This window comes from Podarcis raffonei, chromosome 4 (genome assembly GCF_027172205.1).
Source record: "Podarcis raffonei isolate rPodRaf1 chromosome 4, rPodRaf1.pri, whole genome shotgun sequence".
Classification (NCBI taxonomy): domain Eukaryota; kingdom Metazoa; phylum Chordata; class Lepidosauria; order Squamata; family Lacertidae; genus Podarcis; species Podarcis raffonei.
The window spans coordinates 29002819-29024238 of NC_070605.1; the positions used below are offsets into that span (position 1 = coordinate 29002819).

Here is a 21420-nt window from a genome sequence, read left to right on the forward strand (position 1 = left end):
TAATCTTTATAACAGAAATGTCATTCCAGTATAACAGGATGGCAGCAGTGACAATGGCTGTGTGTCTCCCTTAAAAAAAAGAAAATCGCAAAACCGCTTTACATTTTCGGGGGGATTTTTTCAGGTGCACAGATAGCAGTTTAGTGCCTGAGTCAAACTGACATTTATTAAATTCCCTTGAGTCCCCTTCTTCTATTTCCTATCTTATGGGGTGGTTTATATTTAGTTCACTTCCATTCACCTCAAAGGCACAATGGCATTTAGACAGCTAGCTATCATTAAAGCAATGTATGGATGCAGGTTTCAGTGTAAAATAGTGTGAAGCCAGAAAGGGAAGCAGATCCAGAACTGAACCTAAAATGTATTTGACAATCTAGAAAACCATAGTTTTTTTTTATTAAAAAAGTGTGCTGTATGGAGTTCAAGTTTTCTAGGCAAGGCAAGAACTTTTGAAGTAACAAAAGTCTAATTTCACATTGAATATTGTTGTTAATGTTGTCATGTCTAATTTTTGCCCTTTAGGCATATGCAGAAGGATTTATTGATTATATTGCCATGTAATTTAATTTGTACTTTGACTATTTAATTACTCAGTTTTTAATATTGTATGTATTAAGGGAGGGAGGCTACCGGCATGCTGTAATTGATTTATTTTTTTGCATATTCTGCCAAAATTCATATAAAGAATGCATTTATATAGACTACTTTTAATGCCCTATGAACAGAGTGTTTAAACAGCTCAGTGTTTGTGTAGACCTGGTATCTTCAGGCTGTACACTATGCAGTTCACTTAGGATGGAAGAACATGATCATTTTTGTCCAACAAGGACACATTTGTACATCTGCACACTCCCCTTCTACAGCAGCACAGAGCTAGAATTCATCTCACCACTGGCTTTGATTCCAATAAATGGAGGAGTTGAGTAACCAGCTTGCTGACTAGACTTTCCTCCCTTCCTGTATTCCGAGAGCCAGTCTCTGCAAATTCCACCCTTCCTTCCTGCCTTATAAGACCAACGAACGACAGAAGGATTTAAAAAAGCTAAAGACACCCTGTGCAAATACTGTATAGCAGAGGACATACAGCATCTGTGTGTTTAGTTTGCATTACTTTTGGCACAGCACACTGTTCAGTAATTTTGGATTCAGTAGGTTGGAGCCGCATGTACTGGGTTCTTACAAGTCAGCTATACATATGGAAAGGTATATAGCTGCCTGTATGAAGGGCACTGCACAAAGTCAAGAACAGGTGAACCCATATTACAGGTAGAATACCTTCCGGTGCCTCATCATTAGTTGGCAAGGTTAGGAACACACTTCCTAGTTACATTGCCACCATGACTTCAGAACAAACATGCACCTAGCATCCCACGTCATACTCAGGTAGCAAAGAACTGTGGAATAAGATATATACATGAAATGACCACCAACCCAATTGCATAGTGGTATCTGCAAGCTGGCAAAACCAGGTGAGGTATTTGGGGTCACAGTGCCATTGATCCAGTGCAAAATTAATTCCACATGCCTCTTTGGAATTATTTACTGAGATGATGAGATTAGAATAAGATAGTCTGCTTGATAGAAACTGGTTTCCAAAGATGTTTTTTTCTAGCCTTTGATGTATACATAAGAAAGCCTGTTTTGTGTTTTATTTTTAGATGTTTGGTTGTTTTTGTATTCACTCTGCTATGCATTTGGTTTTTTTATTTTTTATAAAATAAAAACATAAAATCTATATGTCTAGAGACAACTTCTAGACTTGCCTGTCTCTAAGACCCCCACCACATTACTTAGCAAACTGTTTTTGAAAGTGTGAGAAGATTTTGAAAGGCAATTTGTGCTGTGGCATCACAGTCTGCTTTTGAAAGAACAACAAAGAATTTTGCAGCAACTTAAATATGAATAACTATTATTATTATTATGCTTTCATGGACCACAGTCTACTTCATTTGGTGCATGATGCGTAATTGCATAAATTGGTGATTGCATACACATGACAGGAGAGGGGAATCTAAATGATAGGAGTTGAAGAAATGAACAGAGAATAACAATTGCTTAAAAACAGGATAGTCACAGTGACCAATTAGCAAAGCAGCGTTGGTGATAACATACATCTTAACACTGGTAAACTAATGAACCATAATCTTGATTTAAGCCATAGGTGACAGAACTGAATTGCAACTTTAAAAATGAGAGAGACAGAGAACACCAAACCTAGTTCTAGCCACAGAAATACCAAAAGCCCAATCCTCATGAATCCTTATGATTTTTACAACAGTATGACCACAATACTGCCGCAGTTCTGTGGAGACACAGGTGACCTATGATCTGATACTGGTTTTGATATATGCACATATATACATACTTGGATCCATGGCTTGGTTCCATGTTTTTGTGCCATGGCAGCACTGGAAAGCACCTGATCCACTATTTTCATGGTTCAGTCAATAGAGACAAATGTGATCTGTGATTTGATCATGATTGGGTGAAAACTCATGGGAAATTTATGCATGCACTTGCATATGTGACCCATCTTTCTCTGGCAATCCATTTCTCTTCCTTCCCTGACTTTCCCACTTTCTTCTCCTGGCTGCTCAGTTTTTCTCCTCCCTCCCCCCCCTTATACCATCTCAGTCACCTTGCTTTCAGTTCAGCTGCTGGTTGGAATCTTTAGAACAGGCATAGGCAAACTCCGGCCCTCCAGATGTTTGGGACTACAATTCCCATCATCCCTAGCTAATAGGACCAGTGGTCAGGGATGATGGGAATTGTAGTCCCAAACATCTGGAGGGCCGGATTTTGCCTATGCCTGCTTTAGAAGCAGATAGATCTGAAAGAGGAAGTGGGAGAGAGCATCACTTCTTCAGCCCTATGGGCTTTTCAGGGGGGGAACCAAGGTAACCATCCTTGCCACATCCACATGATGTGAGCAGTGGGGGGCTCAGAGCCGTCACAGGAACCAGGTGAAGCCCTCAAGATCTCCAATGTATCCGCTGACTTAAGGAAGCTGCAAGCTTTAATTGAGCTCAGTTAAACCTGGTGAAGCCTGAGATTAAAGGAACAGCAAACAAGTTCACTCAGACCCCACCAGTTTTAATCACTGATGATGGCAATGGCGATGATAGTTATAATAATAGGTGTGTGCTGTTGCTAGAAGACATCACGGTAGCCCTTTCTCCCAGCCCGTTGCCACTTTCAAGGAAAACAGCAGAGAAGAACGCCTGTGTGCCTGAATTAAAAACAAATTGAACTACTGACTAAAGGTTTTAGGAGGCAGTACTAAACACATTTTGCTTTTTTCTTCCTTTGCCATACAGGTAATAAGCTCAATGAGCTCGCTTTCAGAGTATTGTCTACCTTCCATTCTGCGCACTTTGTTTGACTGGTATAAAAGACAAAATGGCATAGAAGATGAATCTCACGAATACAGGCCAAGAACAAGCACTAAATCCAAAAGGTACACTCCTGAGCACTTTCTAACACTGGCAGCCAAGTCTTCGTGGTGCCTCTTTGTTTGTTTGCTTGCTTATAAAATTAATTTTATACTGCTGTGTTTTAAAATATATCAAGGTGGTGTGTACTATAAGACATAAAACATAATTTAAGGTAAAGATAAATACATAAAAAAGACAGATAATTATTCAGATGACTCACGGATTGAAAACTAAATGGCTACAAAGGCACAAAAATGTGTTGAAGAGATACCTGAAAGTCAAAAGTGACTTTCAGTTTTGCGCAGCATGGGGCCGGCAGCACTAAATGCCTGGCTTCTAGTTAGGCCAGTCAGGCCTCTGTAAAACAGGGGACAACTAACAGTTTTCTTCCCAATGATCTCAGCATCTGAGCTGAGATGTAAGAGCTGAGATGGGTCCTTAAAGTATCCTGGGACCAAAGCTCAACACGTGAGCCCAGTAGCATGTGGGCAGCCAGTGCAGATGTTTAACAGAGATGTATCACATGCCGGTGACCATCTTCCTGCATCAACAGTCTAGCCACTGTTTCCAGATTAGTTCCATGGGCAGCCCCACGTGGAGCGCATTGCAGTAATCCAGTTTGAGATCACAATACGTGGACTGCAGTGGCCAAGTAAAGCTGATCCAGATATGGCCATAGCTAGCATACCAGACAGAGATAGTAAAAGGCACTCCTAGCCACAGAGGACACTTGGACCTCTAATGACAAAGATGTATTCATGAGCTACGTACCGGCTTCTTTAGAGGGAGTGTCCACAACAGCTGGCCTATTTTCCAGACACGGGAACCACCCACCCACCAACAAAGCCTCCATTTCCCCAAATTCAGTTTATTGGCCATTACCCAGTCCATTAAGGCACCAGTCCAAAAAACAGCTTTTGCTGTTGCTACGGAAGTAAGAGAGGTCCACACTTCACATGTCAGCGGGGCCCTGCATGAAGTTTGGTAAAGTCACTATTGAGTGGAGACATATAATGACAAGAACCTAGTGTCTGAATAAGTGCAGCAAGGCTTTTAGAACCGTCATCCCTACTGGAGCAAGGACCCTTTGGGCTCTGCCTCAGGCGGCAAAATGTCTTGGGCTGGTACCTTGTATGTCAAAGGTGTTTGCTTTTCTGTTTTGGTTTTTTTGTTTCTAAATCTGACGTGTTAAAAAAAGCATTGCATTCAGCATAGAGTGGGGGTGAGCATTTTGTCAGTGCAATTGTGTTTTCTTTCTTGTGCAATGGAATGTCTCATCCCCTGTCCCCCATCTCCTTAAATCTGTTCTGGTGGTTCCTCCAACACTCTGGAAAAGATTTGAGCATGCTGCATGGGGAGAGGAGAGGAGGGAATATCCTTATGCTAGCACAAAAAGTTAATTGAATACCACCCAATTTTGAGGGGATTTTTAGAAAGAAATAGAAAATGAGAGACAGAGGGGGGTGTTTAACATTCGAACTAGATTATTACATCAGACATTTTCTTGATCTTGTTACCCCACATTTACAACATGCTGCGGCTTTTTTTTCCTTTTTCCTTATTTTTATGCTTTGTTTTTCCAAAGTCTGAGGTGAAAAGTGTTTGCTTAATTTTAGCTAGCTGACTATATAATGCTTTTAATCATTTTTGTCTGGTTTTTATAGTGATGAACAGCAACGAGACTATTTAATGGAAAGAAGAGATCTTGCTATTGATTTTATTTTTTCTTTAGTATTAATAGAGGTTTTGAAACAGGTAAGTCATTTAAAAATATTTAATGAAATGTTGCACCCAGTTTAAGCCTGGCTTGGGAAACAAAAGGATTTACTTCTACAAGGATTGATTTTGAGCAAGCAGAACTAACTGGTGGTTAAATAGTAAAAGGTCCTGTTTACCAAGACATTTGGTGGCTGCAAAATGTTGTTCCTGGCAACCCCGAGACTGCGGGATGAAATGATGTTTTGAATTGACGCTGCTTTTAGACTTTTTTAATTTAAATTGTTTTTAGAATGTTTTAACTGCTTTTTGTTTTTAAATTGTATGGGAGTTTGTCACCCTGGGCCCTTTCAGGAGGAAGGGCAGGATATAAATTCAAAATATAATAAAATACAATGTAATGTAATAAATAGTACAGTACAAAAGGAGCCTTGGGCTATAGGGAGAAGGGAATCACACTATTATAATGTGTTTGTGGATGGATGGATGGATGGATAGATCTATCAGCAAGTAGATAGCTTTTATTATTATTTTTATTAATTTTATATTCCATCCTCTCTCAAAAGGAGCCCAGGGTGGTAAACAGGACAATACTGAAACAATAGCTGGATAGCTAAGTTGGTAGAACATGATACACTTAATGTCATGGCCATGGGTTCAAGCTCCATGTTCAGCAAAAGATTCCTGCATTGCAGCGGGTTAGACTAGATGACCCTTAGGGTCCTTTCCAACTCTACAATTCTGTGATTCTATGACTACAGTTAAAAGTTTTATATGATGTAAAGACCTGTCATGTGTGCACCAAGGAGTGAACTAGGTGTCCAGGGTGTGCTTTGGCCCCATATTCCTGATTGTTTGCTTGTTTGTTTGCTTGTTTACTTATTTATGTGAACAATTTATATACTGCTTAATTGGAACAGTCTCTTAAGTAGTTTACTAAGCCACAGCACAAAAAATTAAGATCCGTTAGAACCATAAGCTCAAACATCAATTAAAATACCTGCTGTGGAATGAAAAAGGTCTTCAGTAGGTACTGGAAGTTTAATAAGGAAGGGGGCTTGTCAGACCTCAACTAAGGGGAAGGACATTAGCTCAGTGGGTCCCAGAAGGTCCCAGTTTCAGTGTCTGGCATCTGCAAATGGAGGGCTGCTGCCAGTCGGTGCAGACAGTATTGAGCTAGCATTGGACCAGTGGTCTGGCTCTGTGTAAGGCAGCTTCCTATGTTCCACCTTAACTACTGGTACTTTCCTTCTCAAGCGGAAGGTAGCTTTTTGTGGTGCAACGCCAACTTCCCCATCTCTTCCCCACCAGCTCAGTAACAGTTTCCGCTCCACACTTTCTAAATAAAAATGTCTAATCATTTGAAGAAACATCTTTCTATAATTGCTTGAAAATGGAACAGACAGCTCAATTCGAAATGCATTGTCTAGGACTTAAGCCTCGGTAGTTTCAGAAAAAATTGCTAACAGTTTAAGATTGCAGACTTGAGCAAACAAGCGAGAATCTTGCTGTCATACATTGGATAGGGGTTGTGTTTAGTTTCCAGCAGTGCAAACCACACATGGGGCAGAATGGAGAAGCGAGGGAGCAATCTGCTTAGCACCTGTGGTTCCTAAATGCAATCTGCAATGATTAGTATTGATATAGTGACAAGGATTGTGCTGTCTTGTCTGTGGCACACTCTTCCATTGTCTCCTGAGACAGATGCCAACAACAACAACATCTCACCTTGCAGATTATATTACACCAGTAAATATTAATAATTCTTATATATAGTTTTATCTGGTTTTATGTTGTTACCCACACCTAGGGACCCTTCAAGGAGGAAGGGCATTATATGAATTCAAAAGACAGGGGCTTTTGTTTACATTTTGTTTTGTGTTTTCTTGTTAATAGTGGATACCATTGGCTTTGTCATCTCTCCTGCTGAGTCTTTTGACAAGTCAGTTGTTTCTTTTTCAGATTCAGCTTCATCCGGTAATAGATGGTTTAGTACACGATGTTATCAATTTGGCTTTCAAGCACTTTAAATACAAAGAAGGGTAAGGTTCATTCAAATATTTGGCCACATTTGCATGAATAGTTCTGTCAGTTTAACACTTAACACACTGTAGTATCGCTTGCTTACTGTGAAAGAAGCCAAAGCTAGGATCAGATAGAAGCATGAGATAAGAATGCATAGCAGTGCTTATGAAATGTGAGCGCCAGTAAATTAGTGGAGCAAAGACCTCTTTTCAGAACAATCTACTCAGCAAACTTAAACATGTTTTATTCCAGGTTAACTGTCAATGGTTTCTCCCAGATAATCTTGGGAGTCATACTTAGATGAGAGTATTGAATATTAATTGCAGAATTACTACTCCTAGAGGTCTCGTGCAGTTAAAGAATTAATGTTAAAATCTATTTAAGTCTTTATTGTAGACATGCCACCCTGTCCCCCATTTCCAGTCTGCCTGCCTTCACAACACGGAAGGCTTCCTCTTGAGAAAGCACTACAGAGGAGAATTGTAGGATATCCTCACAAGATTTGTGAAATCTTAGCAGAATTAGATGTTCTTTGTGGGAATATGGTGAAGAGCGTACCCTGTACATAAAAATTTGCAAGCATCGTTGTGTGATAAGAGTACCTTGTGATCTTTGATCAGTCAAACCTTAGCTTTACTGTACTATATTAAATATATCTATATCTTTATCTATATCTATATCATTATTGATCTAGTTATATAAAAATAAAATGCATATTCTTAAACTTCTGACTTGTTCTTTGGTAGGTACCTTGGTCCTAACACTGGAAATATGCACATTGTTGCAGATCTGTATGCTGAAGTAATAGGGGTGCTAGCACAAGCAAAGTAAGTGCCTTTAATAAGAGATCTAGTCAAAGCCTGAAATATTTTGAAAGTTTTTCTTTAAAAAAAAAAACACCATGAGGGTATTCGGTTAGAGGTGTATTTGTTTCCCCCCGGTAGAGAAATTAAAGGAATAAATCATTCTACTCATGAACACTTTGTTTATCAAGTTGTGGCTTGGCATGGAGACCTGTAGAATCACAGAAGGTGGCTTCAACTTCTAGTCAAGCAGTCCTAAGCCAGTTTGGCACAGGCTTGCAGAAACCTCATTTTCTTCAGCCCATTAATGCCAAACATGGAACGCCTATAGGAACGGAAAGACTTTTTGTAATCAGGGTAATTCGCAGAGGTGAAGATCCGCCTGCCAAAAATAAAATAAAAATGTGATTATTTCATTTAGCTCGGTGTATTATATACAGTGTTGTTTTTCTTTCCCCCTGCAAACAACCTTATTCATATTTACGGGAGGGAATTTGAAGGCACATTTTTTTTGTGTGACAGCATTTTCTTTCCATCTGATTGTCTTTGATTGGATAAATCCATGCTATCTTTTGAGATAATACTGATCTTTCACGGATAATTTGAGACCCTGAAGTACATTGCCCTTCATTCTTATTGTTGCTTTCTGCCACTCTCCTGTTTTTGTTTTGCTTTTCTCACTTAAAAATATTTATGTGCGAGTGGAGGAGGTGGGAATGTTTTTCAGCCCAAGGGCCACACACTCCCTTCTGGGTAACCCTTCTGAGGATTTTCTGATAGTGGTAGGCAAGCCCTGAGGCAAATGGATGCAGCAATGAATATAGATTCTGTCTATGTACAATAGGCTAGTTGCTACACACCCCCTTTCTATCCTCCATCTCTATTATCAGAGTTCAAGGACACATTACAGCCAGGAAAAAAACATTTGGGGTTCAAAACAGGGGAAATGAGGGATATGGCCTGTGGAGAATTTTGAGGGACAATAAGGGAGGCCTGGTAAGCCACATTTGGTCCCTGGTCCTGAGGTTTCCTTCTATTGTAGGTTGTCTCTCGAAAGTCTGGCATTCCTTTGTTCAGGTTGTCTCCTATTTGATTCAAGGCCAAACATTGGGGGGGGTGGCGGTTTCATCTGTTACTAGACCCTTTCAGTCCTATCACTCACAAATATCAGTAGTATTTCTAGGAGAAAAATGTTCTGTAATGGCAAGTTTCCATTTTCCAGTGGAACTTCATTTTGCTCTCAAACTTCTGCTTCGAAAGAAGCGTCATTGTAGCTTTTGTTGTTGTTGTTGCCTAAAGATTTCCAGCTGTGAAGAAGAAATTCATGGCAGAATTAAAAGAGCTGCGACATAAAGAGCAGAGCCCTTATATTGTTCAGAGCATTATCAGTCTGATAATGGGAATGAAATTTTTTCGCATCAAGATGTATCCAGTGGAGGATTTTGAAGCCTCTCTTCAGTTTATGCAGGTAACGTGGCTCCTTATCACTGTACATTTTTAGATGAGGCAATCAGGATACTTTACAGTCAGTGGGATTCTAGTAACTGATTTCATTGGAATGTGGCTTTTACTCTCAAATGGATTCCATTGTAAAGAAAGGTGGAATACAGGAAATTTTTGCCGCATCAAGATGACTGGGGAAATTTCCGTTGTATAATTGTTGCTAACACAGAGAGTTTTGCTCTTCAGTCTTTCGTATTTGTGTATTTGACAGATAATTCTTATTATTAGGCTGAAATTAGGCATTTTTACCTTGGTGCATGCCGCATTGAATAGTGGGGACTATTTCATTTATGAAGTAATATTGTTCAGTAAAACAAAGACAAATATTTTGTCAAGTATAATGTAAGTACCCTGTGCAACTTTTCCCTCTTTTGTTCCAGGAATGTGCACATTATTTCCTTGAAGTTAAAGACAAAGATATCAAACATGCATTAGCGGGGCTGTTTGTTGAAATTCTCGTCCCAGTAGCTGCTGTAAGTTACTCTTGTTTACATGACTTTTCAAGATGGATTAGAAAAAGCCATCTTGAGATAGAACTTTATGCTGATTCTGGTCTCTTTCCAGGCTGTTAAAAATGAAGTCAATGTCCCCTGTCTGAGGAACTTCGTTGAAAGTCTGTATGACACAACACTTGAACTCTCTTCGCGAAAGAAGCACTCGCTGGTTAGTAATGCTGAAGCTAAAATCCTTTGTCAGAAATCTCTTTAGGCAAGTTTCTCTCACAAGACTCTCGGAAATGATTCCAAAATTATCTCCCTGTATCTCATTCTGTACACAACAATTTACTGCTTTATTGTGAGACTTTATATATTTAAACAAGAAACGCTACAACTGTTTTAGCCTCTGCGTGATCTGGCTTCGCATGTCTCTGTCAGATCTAGTCATATTGCTGCTTTGTAGCTTTTAAACACGTCCATAATTTCACTTCCATCATCTGCTACTCTCTGTTCTAAAGATTATCATGAGGAATGGGAAAATGAAAGGAATGTGTGTTGCTTGTCAATACACATTAATAAGGCATTTCTCAGGCGGTTTCCTCCCCACCCCGCAATCGGACCAATTTATGGCAAGCAGCAGTGCCCTTTCCCCTCTGTGTTCTGCTAAGTAGAATTCTACTTCTTCTTTTGAGATGAACAGTGGCACAGGCATTTATTTTTGGGAAGCTGTAGTAGGGCTGAATTAAATGAAGATGTGAATCAGTTTGACACAGGGTGCCTTAAGCATTTTGCCTCTCCAAGTGGATCAGAGTAATTCAGACTCTGCTAAAACATTCTGAAGCCTTGGACCTTTACAAAACATTACCTATCTAAAGTAAAAGAGGAGTAGGAGAGAGTTGGGCAGTAGTGCTTACACATATCTCCATGACAGCTTTGCTTTAGTTAATGTGATCATTATCTCTTCATTCAGCCAAGTAGTGGCTAACATAATGCAATGAAGCTTGTAACTGTGAGAAAGTTAAGGGTCTAGTTTTGTAACACAATGCATAATCCTTCCAGAAACAATTAATAATATTGGGTTTGATCCAACAAGAAGTAATTAATTTTTAGTCCCATTGATTTCAGGGACAGAAGTGTAATCACCTCCCTAAAAAGTGGGTATCTTGGCCTAGTTCAACTCTGTTGAGTGCAACGTCAGCCAAAGATAATGATAATTTGAATAAGAAAAATACCGGTACAACATAACTTTTCCCAGATTGCAACTCTAATTAGTAAAATTTCAGGTTGAAGGAAGCAGAATGGGCATAGAAACATAAATAAAATGAAAAATGTTTTGAAAACATTTGGAGGCTTCAATCTTTTTGGGGGATTTTTGTGAGGACTGAAGTAAAAGATGCAAGCAAAGTAGGAATATTCACAATAGGTGATCAGAACAACACAAAATAGTAGCCATGAGGATTTAGGTACATTTTTATACATTGAAGTTGTATTTACCTGGGAGCAAGACCTACAGAACTCAACAGAACTTATTTTTGCATAGGATTGTACTTCTAGCAGACACTTGATTCCTCCTGAGCAATTGACAAATCACTTTTACAGCTTTGGTGATCTTATTCTGAGTACTTGAGAGATAACTGATCAGCACTAAAATGCATCATTCCATTTCTTCCACTGCAAGCCTAACTAAAAGACTAATCTGGTTAACAGAACGTGGGCAGGACCTTCTGAATTAGCACAAAATCTGGAAAAAGGAAAGCTGTCCAAATGTGCACTTTGGATAATTGAGGTGTGCCCATAGTAGCTGAATTTGTTTGTTAATTTGTCCATTGAAGCCAAGGACTGTGTTTGTCTCTACTGTTGCTCCTTTGTAGGGGAATACTGAGTCCTCCATGACAAGGTATTCTTGAACACGTCAAATATATATATTTATTCTTCACATTATAATTTTTCACAGGAATATTACACAAACCAGTGCTATGCTGCTACAGAACGTTGGCCAGCAAGTCTGGATTCTCTGGGTAGTGCAAGACAGATATGTTTTATTGTTCTAATGAGAAAGTAATTCTACATCTATACAGAGTCGTCATCAAAATTCATAACAGCGTTCTTTTTAACTATGATATTGAGCAAAGTGTTTATGTTGGCTGGTGCATCTAATGTAGCACTGAAGAGATATTGGCCTCTGGTATTTACTGCAGATCGGGTGCTAAAGTAGTTTCCTCCTTTTTTGTCATTCAAATAATTCTGTATCCTCTTTGTCTCCTATTTAGGCTTTGTATCCTTTGGTAACCTGCCTGCTTTGTGTCAGTCAGAAGCAGTTCTTTTTAAACAGATGGCATATTTTCCTCAACAACTGCCTGTCCAATCTCAAAGTTAGTATATATATATATATATATGTGTGTATATCTTTCCTCTTTTGTAATTTATTAGTTCACTGTGTATAGTATAATGAATCTGCCACATACTATTTTAACAGCTTTGGAGGGTCCTACATGCCATATCTTAATCTGACCAATTTTTTCCTGCTAGTGTTGGCTGTAAGTGAAGTATGATGGAAAGGGTAAGGATCTCTGGGAAGCAGGGCAGAGTCAGGTGGTTCTGTCCCTGTTGACTAGGATTCAATATCATCTGCAGGGGCATAAGATGCACTTGCCCCCAGGAGTGGTTCACCTGATGGGGCAGAACCAGAGCAATAGCCCCCTAGCAGTGGAGTTGCTGTCATATGGCAGGTGGGTGAGGGGGGGGAGAGGTGGCAAGGTCAGGGTTGTGTAAGAGTGTTAAAATGGCTCCATCAGTGCAGGCCTGCAGACCCGACCTTGCTGCTGCCTCACCTGTCCTCCTCCTGGTAAGCAGCAGTGACCCGGATGCCTGGAGGCTATTGCTGCAATTCTGCACCCCCTGAAAAACCGCTTTTCCTTGCACCACTGCAACTTATATACCTGAAGGAGCGACTTCACCCCCATTGTTCAGACACTGAGGTCCAGCTCTGAGGGCCTTGTGGCAGTTCCCTCACCGTGAAAAGTGAGGTTACAGGGAACCAGGCAGAGGGCCTTCTCGGTGGCGGTGCCTGTTCTGTGGAATGCCTTCCCATCAGATATCAAGGAAATAAACAACTACCTGACATTTAGAAGATATCTGAAGGCAACCTTGTTTAGGGAAGTTTTTAATATTTGATGTTTTATCGTGTTTTCAATATCCTGTTGGGAGCCGCCCAGAATGGCTGGGGAAACCCAGCCAGATGGGCAGGGTATAAATAAATTATTATTATTAATATTATTATTAAAACTAAACCAATAGAGTTTGGGTGGCAGTTGCAGTCTGTCGTGTCTATACCTACAGTTGCGTCACAGTGGAATTCGTGGAAGACGAATCTATCCATGGCTTCTTGCCACAATGTCTAATGTCTTTTAGAGAAACGCTTAAAATTCAGTTCTTCTAATCATATTTTTAAATTCCTATAAGAATCCAGTGGTGAAATACTCTCGTCAGCTCATTTGCTGGCTTCATTGTTTATTTAGTAAATAAAGTGAAGACTTGAAGAGATGGGAAATTATGTGTGTGAAAACTGCTATATGTTTTTGTTGCTTTTAGAACAAAGATCCCAAAATGGCTCGTGTTGCACTGGAATCTCTCTACAGACTACTGTGGGTTTACATGATTAGAATTAAATGTGAAAGCAATACAACTACTCAAAGGTAAAAATGTGTTTCTGAATCTTTCACACTTAATGGTCAAACAGCTTTAACTAAAAGACCTTCCTGGCCCCCTCCCTTGCATTGAAGGAGTCTTGTATTTATAATTCTCAAGCTATATCCATGTTCACATCATTTCCTGTCTGTAAACATGGATCACACCCTAGCACATAGAAAGGAAGAGGACAGCCTCATCTGAATATCTCTTTTTCAGATTTCTTCTATCCTTTCTCAGACCTTTGTCTTTTATTTAAAGTTGAATTTGTGCTTTGTATCCACATACAAAAGGGACGTGGGTGGCACTGTGGTGTAAACCACTGAGCCTTGGGCTTGCCAATCAGAAGGTCAGCGGTTCAAATCCCTGCAACGTGGTGAGCTCCCGTTGTCCGGTCCCAGCTCCTGCCAACCTAGCAGTTCGAAAGCACATCAAAGTGCAAGTAGAAAAATAGGCATCGCTCCTGCGGGAAGGTAAACGGCGTTTCCGTGAGCTGCTCTAGTTTCGCCAGAAGCGGTTTAGTCATGCTGGCCACATGACCCAGAAAAACTGTCTCTGGACAAACGTCGGCTCCCTCGGCCAGTAAAGCGAGATGAGCGCCGCAACCCCAGAGTTGTTCACGACTGGACTTAATTGTCAGGGGTCCTTTACCTTTTTCTTTATCCACATACAAAAAGTGTCTGAGATGATTGCAAGTTCTGAAACACCAACCTGCTCAAAAGTTGAGCACAATTTATTAGCAACAAAATGTGAATGGGGCGGAATTGATAAATATGAATTCCTATGTTGTATTCTGCAATCCAGGCTTGAGCACATGTGTATAGAGTGATTTGATAAGTACATGATGCACTTCTGACCCCTAAAAAAATGTGCCCTTTATGGGTGTGGAGAAGCTTCTATAGCTTATATCAGGGGTCAGCAAACTTTTTCACTATCCCTCAGACCTTGTGGGGAGCCGGACTATATTTTTTTTGGGGGGGGGGGATGAAAGAATTCCTATGCCCCACAAAAAACCCAGAGATGCATTTTAAATAAAAGGACACATTCTATTCATGTAAAAACACGCTGATTCCCGGACCGTCTGTAGGCCGGATTTAGAAGGTGATGAGGCCAGATCTGGCCCCCGGGCCTTAGCTTTTATCTTCCGTATAATCCATGGGTAGGCAAACTATCAATGGTTAATAGCCATGATTGCAGGCAGTTAAGGTTTTTGGGTACCAGTTGTTGGAAACTACAGGAGGAGAGAGTGCTCTTGTGCTTGGGTCCAGCTTGTAGGTTTCTCACAGGCATCTGGCTGGCAGCCATGAGACTAGGATGTTGGACTAGATGGGAAGGTGGGAGAAGGGATCTTGGACCCTCTTGGAGCATTGCACCCCCCTCCCTAAGCCAGGCAAAAGCTTCCCAGGTTTTGAGAAGGATGCGCCAGAATTTAATACTTTTAATTTACCAGGAACATCTAGGGGACTAGCCTAGTCCCCCTAGTCCATTGACCACACGCCCCTGACCAATAGTCTGCTCCAGCAAGCTCTTCTTAAGTTCTTATTCTCTCATGGGGAGCCTTTCAGAGACGCATGCCAAGGATTGGGTGTGGTCCTAGGCAAAAGTGGGCGGAGCCAGCAGCAAAAGTGGGCGGAGCAATGGATGTGACACTCCTCTTTGTACACTAGTCCACATTCCAGCCATACCCATAAACCCATGCAAGCAAGAGGCATTATCACAGTTCAAGGAAAGCAAAAGCACTTGGTGAGTATTCAGAGCAGGGCTGGTGAGCGGTGTGGACTGCAGAGAGAAGATGCAGCCTGGGGAGGCCTGGGGATGTCGAGGCCTGGAGAGCTAGATTTGGCCCCCAGGTCTGAGGTTTCACAAACCTGCCTTACATACTTACAATCAGGGAAACATCCATATTGTTTTCTTGACCTAGAGAGGGGGTCATTTCTGTAACCTTTAGTATGTGCTATAGGCAGAATGCCTCTGTGGCTTTTAATCTGGAAGAAAGGAGAAAAAGTCTCTGTCCTTCGTCAAGATTTCTTCACGCTTCTTCCAAATATTTAAATAAGATGACACAGGGATGCCTTGCTGGGAATGAACTTGGGCTAACATTCTCCTTTTGTTTTACAGCCGGCTTATAACAATCATCACAACTCTTTTCCCGAAAGGTTCCCGTGGCGTTGTACCACGAGACATGCCTCTAAATATATTTGTGAAAATTATACAGTTTATTGCACAGGTATGAAAACACTTGCAAGTTTTAAGCAGTGGGACGTTTTTATCTTGACATTTTACATTTGCGTCATTCAGACGTCACACTAATCCCAAGGGCAGAGAACATGCGGCCCTCTAGAAATTGTTGGACTGCGACTTCCATCATCCGTGACCATTGGCTAGGGCTGATGTGAGTTGTAGTCCACATCTGGAGGGCCACAGGTTCCCCAGTCTTGGGCTAAACTGTTTAGCAAAATGGGAATAAGCCTGGTGCAAAGGGTACAAAACCCACTCTGCTTCTCCATCATAAGTTATTAATTTTCCAGGCACTCAATAGGAGTCACTTGTTTCTATGGATAAGTAAAAAGGCTTCATTGGGAATGGAAACCACACTTGGAAGTGGGTTCTGTGAAAGAAAACAAATGACGTCTGCAACACTGATAAGTAGTGGTTATTCATTAAGGGAACAATCTACCACAATAGAGGAAGACTTGCAAAAATGAGCTGTGGTTGTACATGGTTGATGTTCCGTTCCTATAATTTTACCAGGCTCATGGTTGGCATGCAATAATTTTCTTTCTTTTTTCTAACTTTTCATCGTAGGAGCGTTTGGATTTTGCAATGAAAGAAATAATTTATGATTTTCTTTGTGTTGGAAAACCAGCAAAAGCATTTAGTCTCAACCCAGAGGTATGATATCATTATGCTTTTATAGTTTATAATGCAGTATGTGTGTGTTTGTGCGTGTCTGTGTGTGTGTGACAGAGAGAAAGAGAGAGAGAGAAAAAAGTGTCAGTCATCTGTTGCCTTTATATTTTACTCATTCCCAACTTGTCATCCCTCAGCTTATCTCTTCAGTTCTTGATTTCCATTTTCACAGTTTCCCTTAATACATCTGTCCTCCAGCTGTTCCACACGTGGGGGTGGGGGTGGGGAATCACATACAAGATGACAACAATACAGAATACAAAGACAAAAAGAGGGAGAGAGAAAGAACTAGACTTAATGGCTAGCTGCACCATTCTTGGAAAGCTGTACGAGTGTACCCTACATTCTGTAACAGATACTGCTTTTGGTTTGAGTATAGTGGAAAACATAAATTTGATACGGCTACTGAGGACCCAAATGGGTTGAGTTATGACCCTTGTCATGTGAAGAAGACAGGAGAACTCTGGGAGGCAGGCACAGTTCCCTGCCTCCCAGAGTTCTTTGCTCTCCTAAGCTGCCTGAGTGAAGTCATGTTCTGGCTTGAAAAGGGCTGAGATACAGTCCTTCATCACCATCACAGGACCGTTTTCCACATGAATGTGCTTCTGTCAGTCTTTAAATTCTTATTGGAACCTTAGTCTGCTTATGTAACATGGAACCCCATGTAAACTTCTGATCGCTCCACACTGATCTCCAGGTATTTTCAATATAGACTCTGCAAGTCAGGTGCTAGTTAAATCAGTTTGACATTGATCAGTGCTCCTGAAATTAAAGTCCCTCAGGCAGCTCTGTCCATCTAGCACATACTGGGTCAGATTGAGAAACCCTTTCCGCACTACAGGGCAGCTCCTAGCCTTGCGGCCCAAATTTGACACGTTGATTGGGCAGCTCACCTGTCTGTCACCCGGTGTGCAAAGAGCCATGTGCAGGGCTTTAAAATATCTGAGGCTTCAGCTTTAAAAGCCAGTCAGCTGGTGTGTGATAGAGCCCAAAGCCTGACTTCTGCCTCTGATGAACTGGCTATCACATCTGGTGCAACTGGCTTCATTTCTGCTGCCCATCAGCTGATGAGCAGTAGAGCTGAAGCCTGCTTTCTCTTGCAAATGCACTTTAAGGCTCCCAATGGTTTGTTGACATCTGTGTCTCTTCCTGCTGCGCGCTTCACATATAGGACATCAGGTGTCAGACAGGCAGGGAAACAGCCTCACAAGGCAAATTTGAACCCCTTGCAGGTCAAGTCCGACCCATGGGCTGGAGGTTCTCCCTACCCCCATTAGTTGGATGAACAAAATTATTTGTAATATTGAAGTTTGATGTTGTCTTTAGAAGGTTATGTTAATACTGGTTCTTTCTTTACTTCCCACCAAATTTGCAGAGGATGAATATTGGTCTGAGAGCCTTCTTGGTTATTGCGGATAGCTTGCAACAAAAAGATGGAGAGCCTCCGATGCCTGTTACTGGCGCTGTGCTTCCTTCTGGGAACACGTTACGAGTGAAGAAAACATACTTGAGCAAAACCCTCACAGAGGAGGAAGCAAAGATGATAGGCAAGTATCGGGCCATGTTTCTTAACAGTTTATGAATTTGCACGGCAGTCTTTCAAAGTTCGCAGACGTTGCTAGCATAATGAACTGAACTGGGTATGTCTGAGGCCTGGATTCATACAGGAGATTGTACTGCAAGTCAGGGAGACCTGAGTCACCATCACCTGCAAATAATTTCTAGTTGTCAGTGGCAACCAGGAAGTGCTTTTAACTAAATTTATAATGTATTTGCTGTGGCTTTGTGCAGGGGTAGTCAACATGATGGCCTCCAGTGTTGTAGACTATTTGTTTATTTACTTGGTTGTTAAATTGCCCATCTTCAAAAAGAATCTTGGGTTATTTACAGACTACAACGCCAGTCATCTATTGTGATTGGTCATGCTACCTGTTTCGTGTTATGGTTGGAAACTATGAGATACTTAAGCATTAAAATCTGAATATTTTCCTAGTAACGCTCTTCTGAACATTCCATATTATGTGAAGTTGTGAGGGCTAGAGATCACTCATATTCAGGGTATCAAAGAAACACTTTGTGCTGCATATATGCCATTGAACCTTACAAGTTGAACCTTACAATAACTACACATTATTGAAATGAATATTTCTACAGTACTGGATTTTATGTTAATATGTGCAAAAATATAAAATTCTAGATTTTATATTAAGTTTTTATTCAGTGAACTAATATCAACCCACTGTATACTTTTCCAGGCATGTCAATATATTATTCTCAAGTAAGAAAAGCTGTAGACAACATACTGAGACATCTTGATAAAGAAGTTGGGCGGTGTATGATGCTCACTAACATACAGATGTTGAACAAAGAACCTGAAGATATGATCACGTGCGTGTTTGGTTATGGATTACTTTAAGTGAATTTGTACAACTTGATTAGCGCATAGCTGTTCTGTGGGTTTTCTCCCCATCCCAACCTGAAAAAACCAGATCTTATAAAAAAGAGTTTGCTAATGAATAGAATGAATGCCTATCCATTTCTGGGCAAGAACTAGATGATACAACACAGGGCCATGTAACAGTCTCTCAACTGGCTGGCTGCAAATTTTTCTGGAGGACATGGGCAGGGCAGGCATTTTCATGTCATGTCTTTTTTCTGCTCAACATCACCATCCTCAAAAAAAGGGGGGACTCAGTTATATTTCTTTTGTAGATGGAAAAGCATGGGATTTATGGGAGGGGATTTTCAATGGGGAGATGACAAGAAGGGAAGTGTTAAGCATTCCGCACTAAAATGAACGTTTGGTTAGCAGACTGTTCTCCCCCTGCACCTCCCCCCCCCCCGATCTGTTCTGGGTTTTCCCACAATACTTCAGAGCAAATTGGGGAACAGTGTACAAGCACGCAGCAGAAGGGGGAAATCCTGTTTCTCTGGTGCAGGTATTGAATACCACCTGTTGTTGTTTTCTCCTCCTCATGTTTAAGCATTGACTAGTAATGCATAAATTCTTTTTCTTATATTCAGAGGTGAAAGAAAACCAAAAATCGACCTTTTCAGGACATGTGTTGCTGCTATTCCACGACTCCTTCCTGACGGAATGTCTAAACTGGAGCTGATTGATTTGCTTTCAAGGTAAATGACATGAAATGTTAAAAGACTGATAATTGGAGCTAAGATGTAAAGGCTGTCCGGTTTGTGACGGAGGTAGTTGGATGGAACTATTATAGGTGTGGTGAATTATCACCTTTCCATAATGCAACATGAATCAGTCTTTTCAGGTTATTGTTTGCGTGGAGAGAATGGAATTGATTGCTGTGTTGTCCAATCAGTGTTTGTTCATCTGTGCTGATACATGCCTGCATAATGCTACATATAGATTGCTTGTTTAGGCTAGGATTCAAAGAGCTACTTAGCCTGACAGGGGTCTTGCAAGTAGCCCGGCACAATTATTGACTTGTTTTCCTTTAAAGCCGTATCATCGCACTCTCCTCCATTTCAGAACCGGTTTGCCATTTGTCATGGGGGCATTGACGTAGACGAAAAAACAAGTCTAAAGCCCCCTTGAGCTTACATAACTAGTTTCACTGTTATTTGGGCCCTTGGCCATATTGATTTATATAGTGCTTAAAATGTAAATTAAAATTTGAAGGAGGGAAATAATAGAGGGCAAAGAAGAAGAGAGTGGTGAGGATAGCAAGAAATGAAACCTCTGAACTTAGTTGGATGTAGCCTTTCAGCTCTGTCATTGTGTGAAGAAATGCAGTTCTGATGTTAAGAGAACTACCATTTTTGTTGCTTGTTTCTCCTTCAGTCCTAAAACTCTAGACTTGTAGCTCACCAAGCCAAGTATAGCTTGCTAGTCATAGATGCCTACCCACTAGGGCTTGGATAAACCCCTTGTATTTGCTGCCTGGCCTTTACACACAGAACAGTCAAAGAGGAGTCAAGCACCTGTCAGGCCACAGCAGGGGTGGTGCATCCCATTTCACCTCTTGAGGTGAAACAGGAAGTGCACTCCGCTCTGCTGCTCTTGCCACTGAGCCACTCGCCTCTGCCAGCACCACCCGCCTCTGATGGAAGTACTGCCGATTGCTGGTGGGATCTCACAAGATGTCTTTGGAAATCTCACAAGATCTCACCAGAAATCAACACCAATGCCAGCACCACTTCTCCGCCAGTGGTGGGGCATCTTTGGGGAGCTTCCACTGCCTGAGGCAGCTGTTTCACCCCACTTCATAGGTAGGCCGGCCCTGGGCCACAGTAGTTGTCTGGTGGGCCGCATTTGCCTTGATTGTGAAGAACTGTGCCACTGCTTTTCAGTGATAGTTCCTCTCATGGAGAACTCCCTCCTTGCTGAGGTGCATCCCAATGAATTGACTGGAGTTTACTCCAAGGGAAATGGGTATAGAATTGCAGCCTTAGTAATTCATAAAAAAAATTCTAAAGTTGCACTCTTTTCTTACAAGCGGTGCTGTAGAGGATGACTGAGAATAGGTTTATTAATTTTTTTGCCTCAGATTAATGCTTGGCTAGCCTGGGTGTGTGCTGATCACAAATTAGTACTTGGGTAATTTCTGACATGAAAGTTGCTTTATTTTTACATAGGCTTTCTATCCACATGGATGATGAACTTCGGCACATCGCTCAAAATTCACTTCAAGGCCTGCTAGTTGATTTTGTTGATTGGAGAGAGGATGTGCTTTTTGGCTTCACAAACTTCCTGTTGCGTGAAGTTAACGATATGCATCATAGCCTCCTGGACACGTCCTTAAAATTACTGTTACAGTTGCTTACGCAATGGAAACTTGTAATGCACACTCCTGGAAAAGCCAGCGAACAGGCAAAAGGCAGGTCTACAGAGGTAAGACTTCAAAAGTATCGCATCACATTTCAGAACAATTTGGC

The 21420-nt window shown here is 41.1% G+C and overlaps 1 protein-coding gene across 1 annotated transcript in view; it reads left to right on the forward strand.

The window, feature by feature from the left end:
* FRY (FRY microtubule binding protein) overlaps positions 1-21420 on the forward strand; it is a 151384-nt gene that overhangs the window by 39082 nt on the left and 90882 nt on the right. Inside the window, exons 4-18 of the mRNA XM_053386021.1 lie at positions 3318-3457; positions 5099-5189; positions 7113-7192; positions 7922-8002; positions 9278-9446; positions 9862-9954; positions 10046-10144; positions 12189-12290; positions 13510-13613; positions 15724-15832; positions 16411-16497; positions 17891-18062; positions 18771-18903; positions 19540-19647; positions 21121-21376. Of these exons, the coding sequence (XP_053241996.1) occupies positions 3318-3457; positions 5099-5189; positions 7113-7192; positions 7922-8002; positions 9278-9446; positions 9862-9954; positions 10046-10144; positions 12189-12290; positions 13510-13613; positions 15724-15832; positions 16411-16497; positions 17891-18062; positions 18771-18903; positions 19540-19647; positions 21121-21376 (1824 nt within the window). The remainder of the gene's footprint in view (positions 1-3317; positions 3458-5098; positions 5190-7112; positions 7193-7921; positions 8003-9277; positions 9447-9861; positions 9955-10045; positions 10145-12188; positions 12291-13509; positions 13614-15723; positions 15833-16410; positions 16498-17890; positions 18063-18770; positions 18904-19539; positions 19648-21120; positions 21377-21420) is intronic.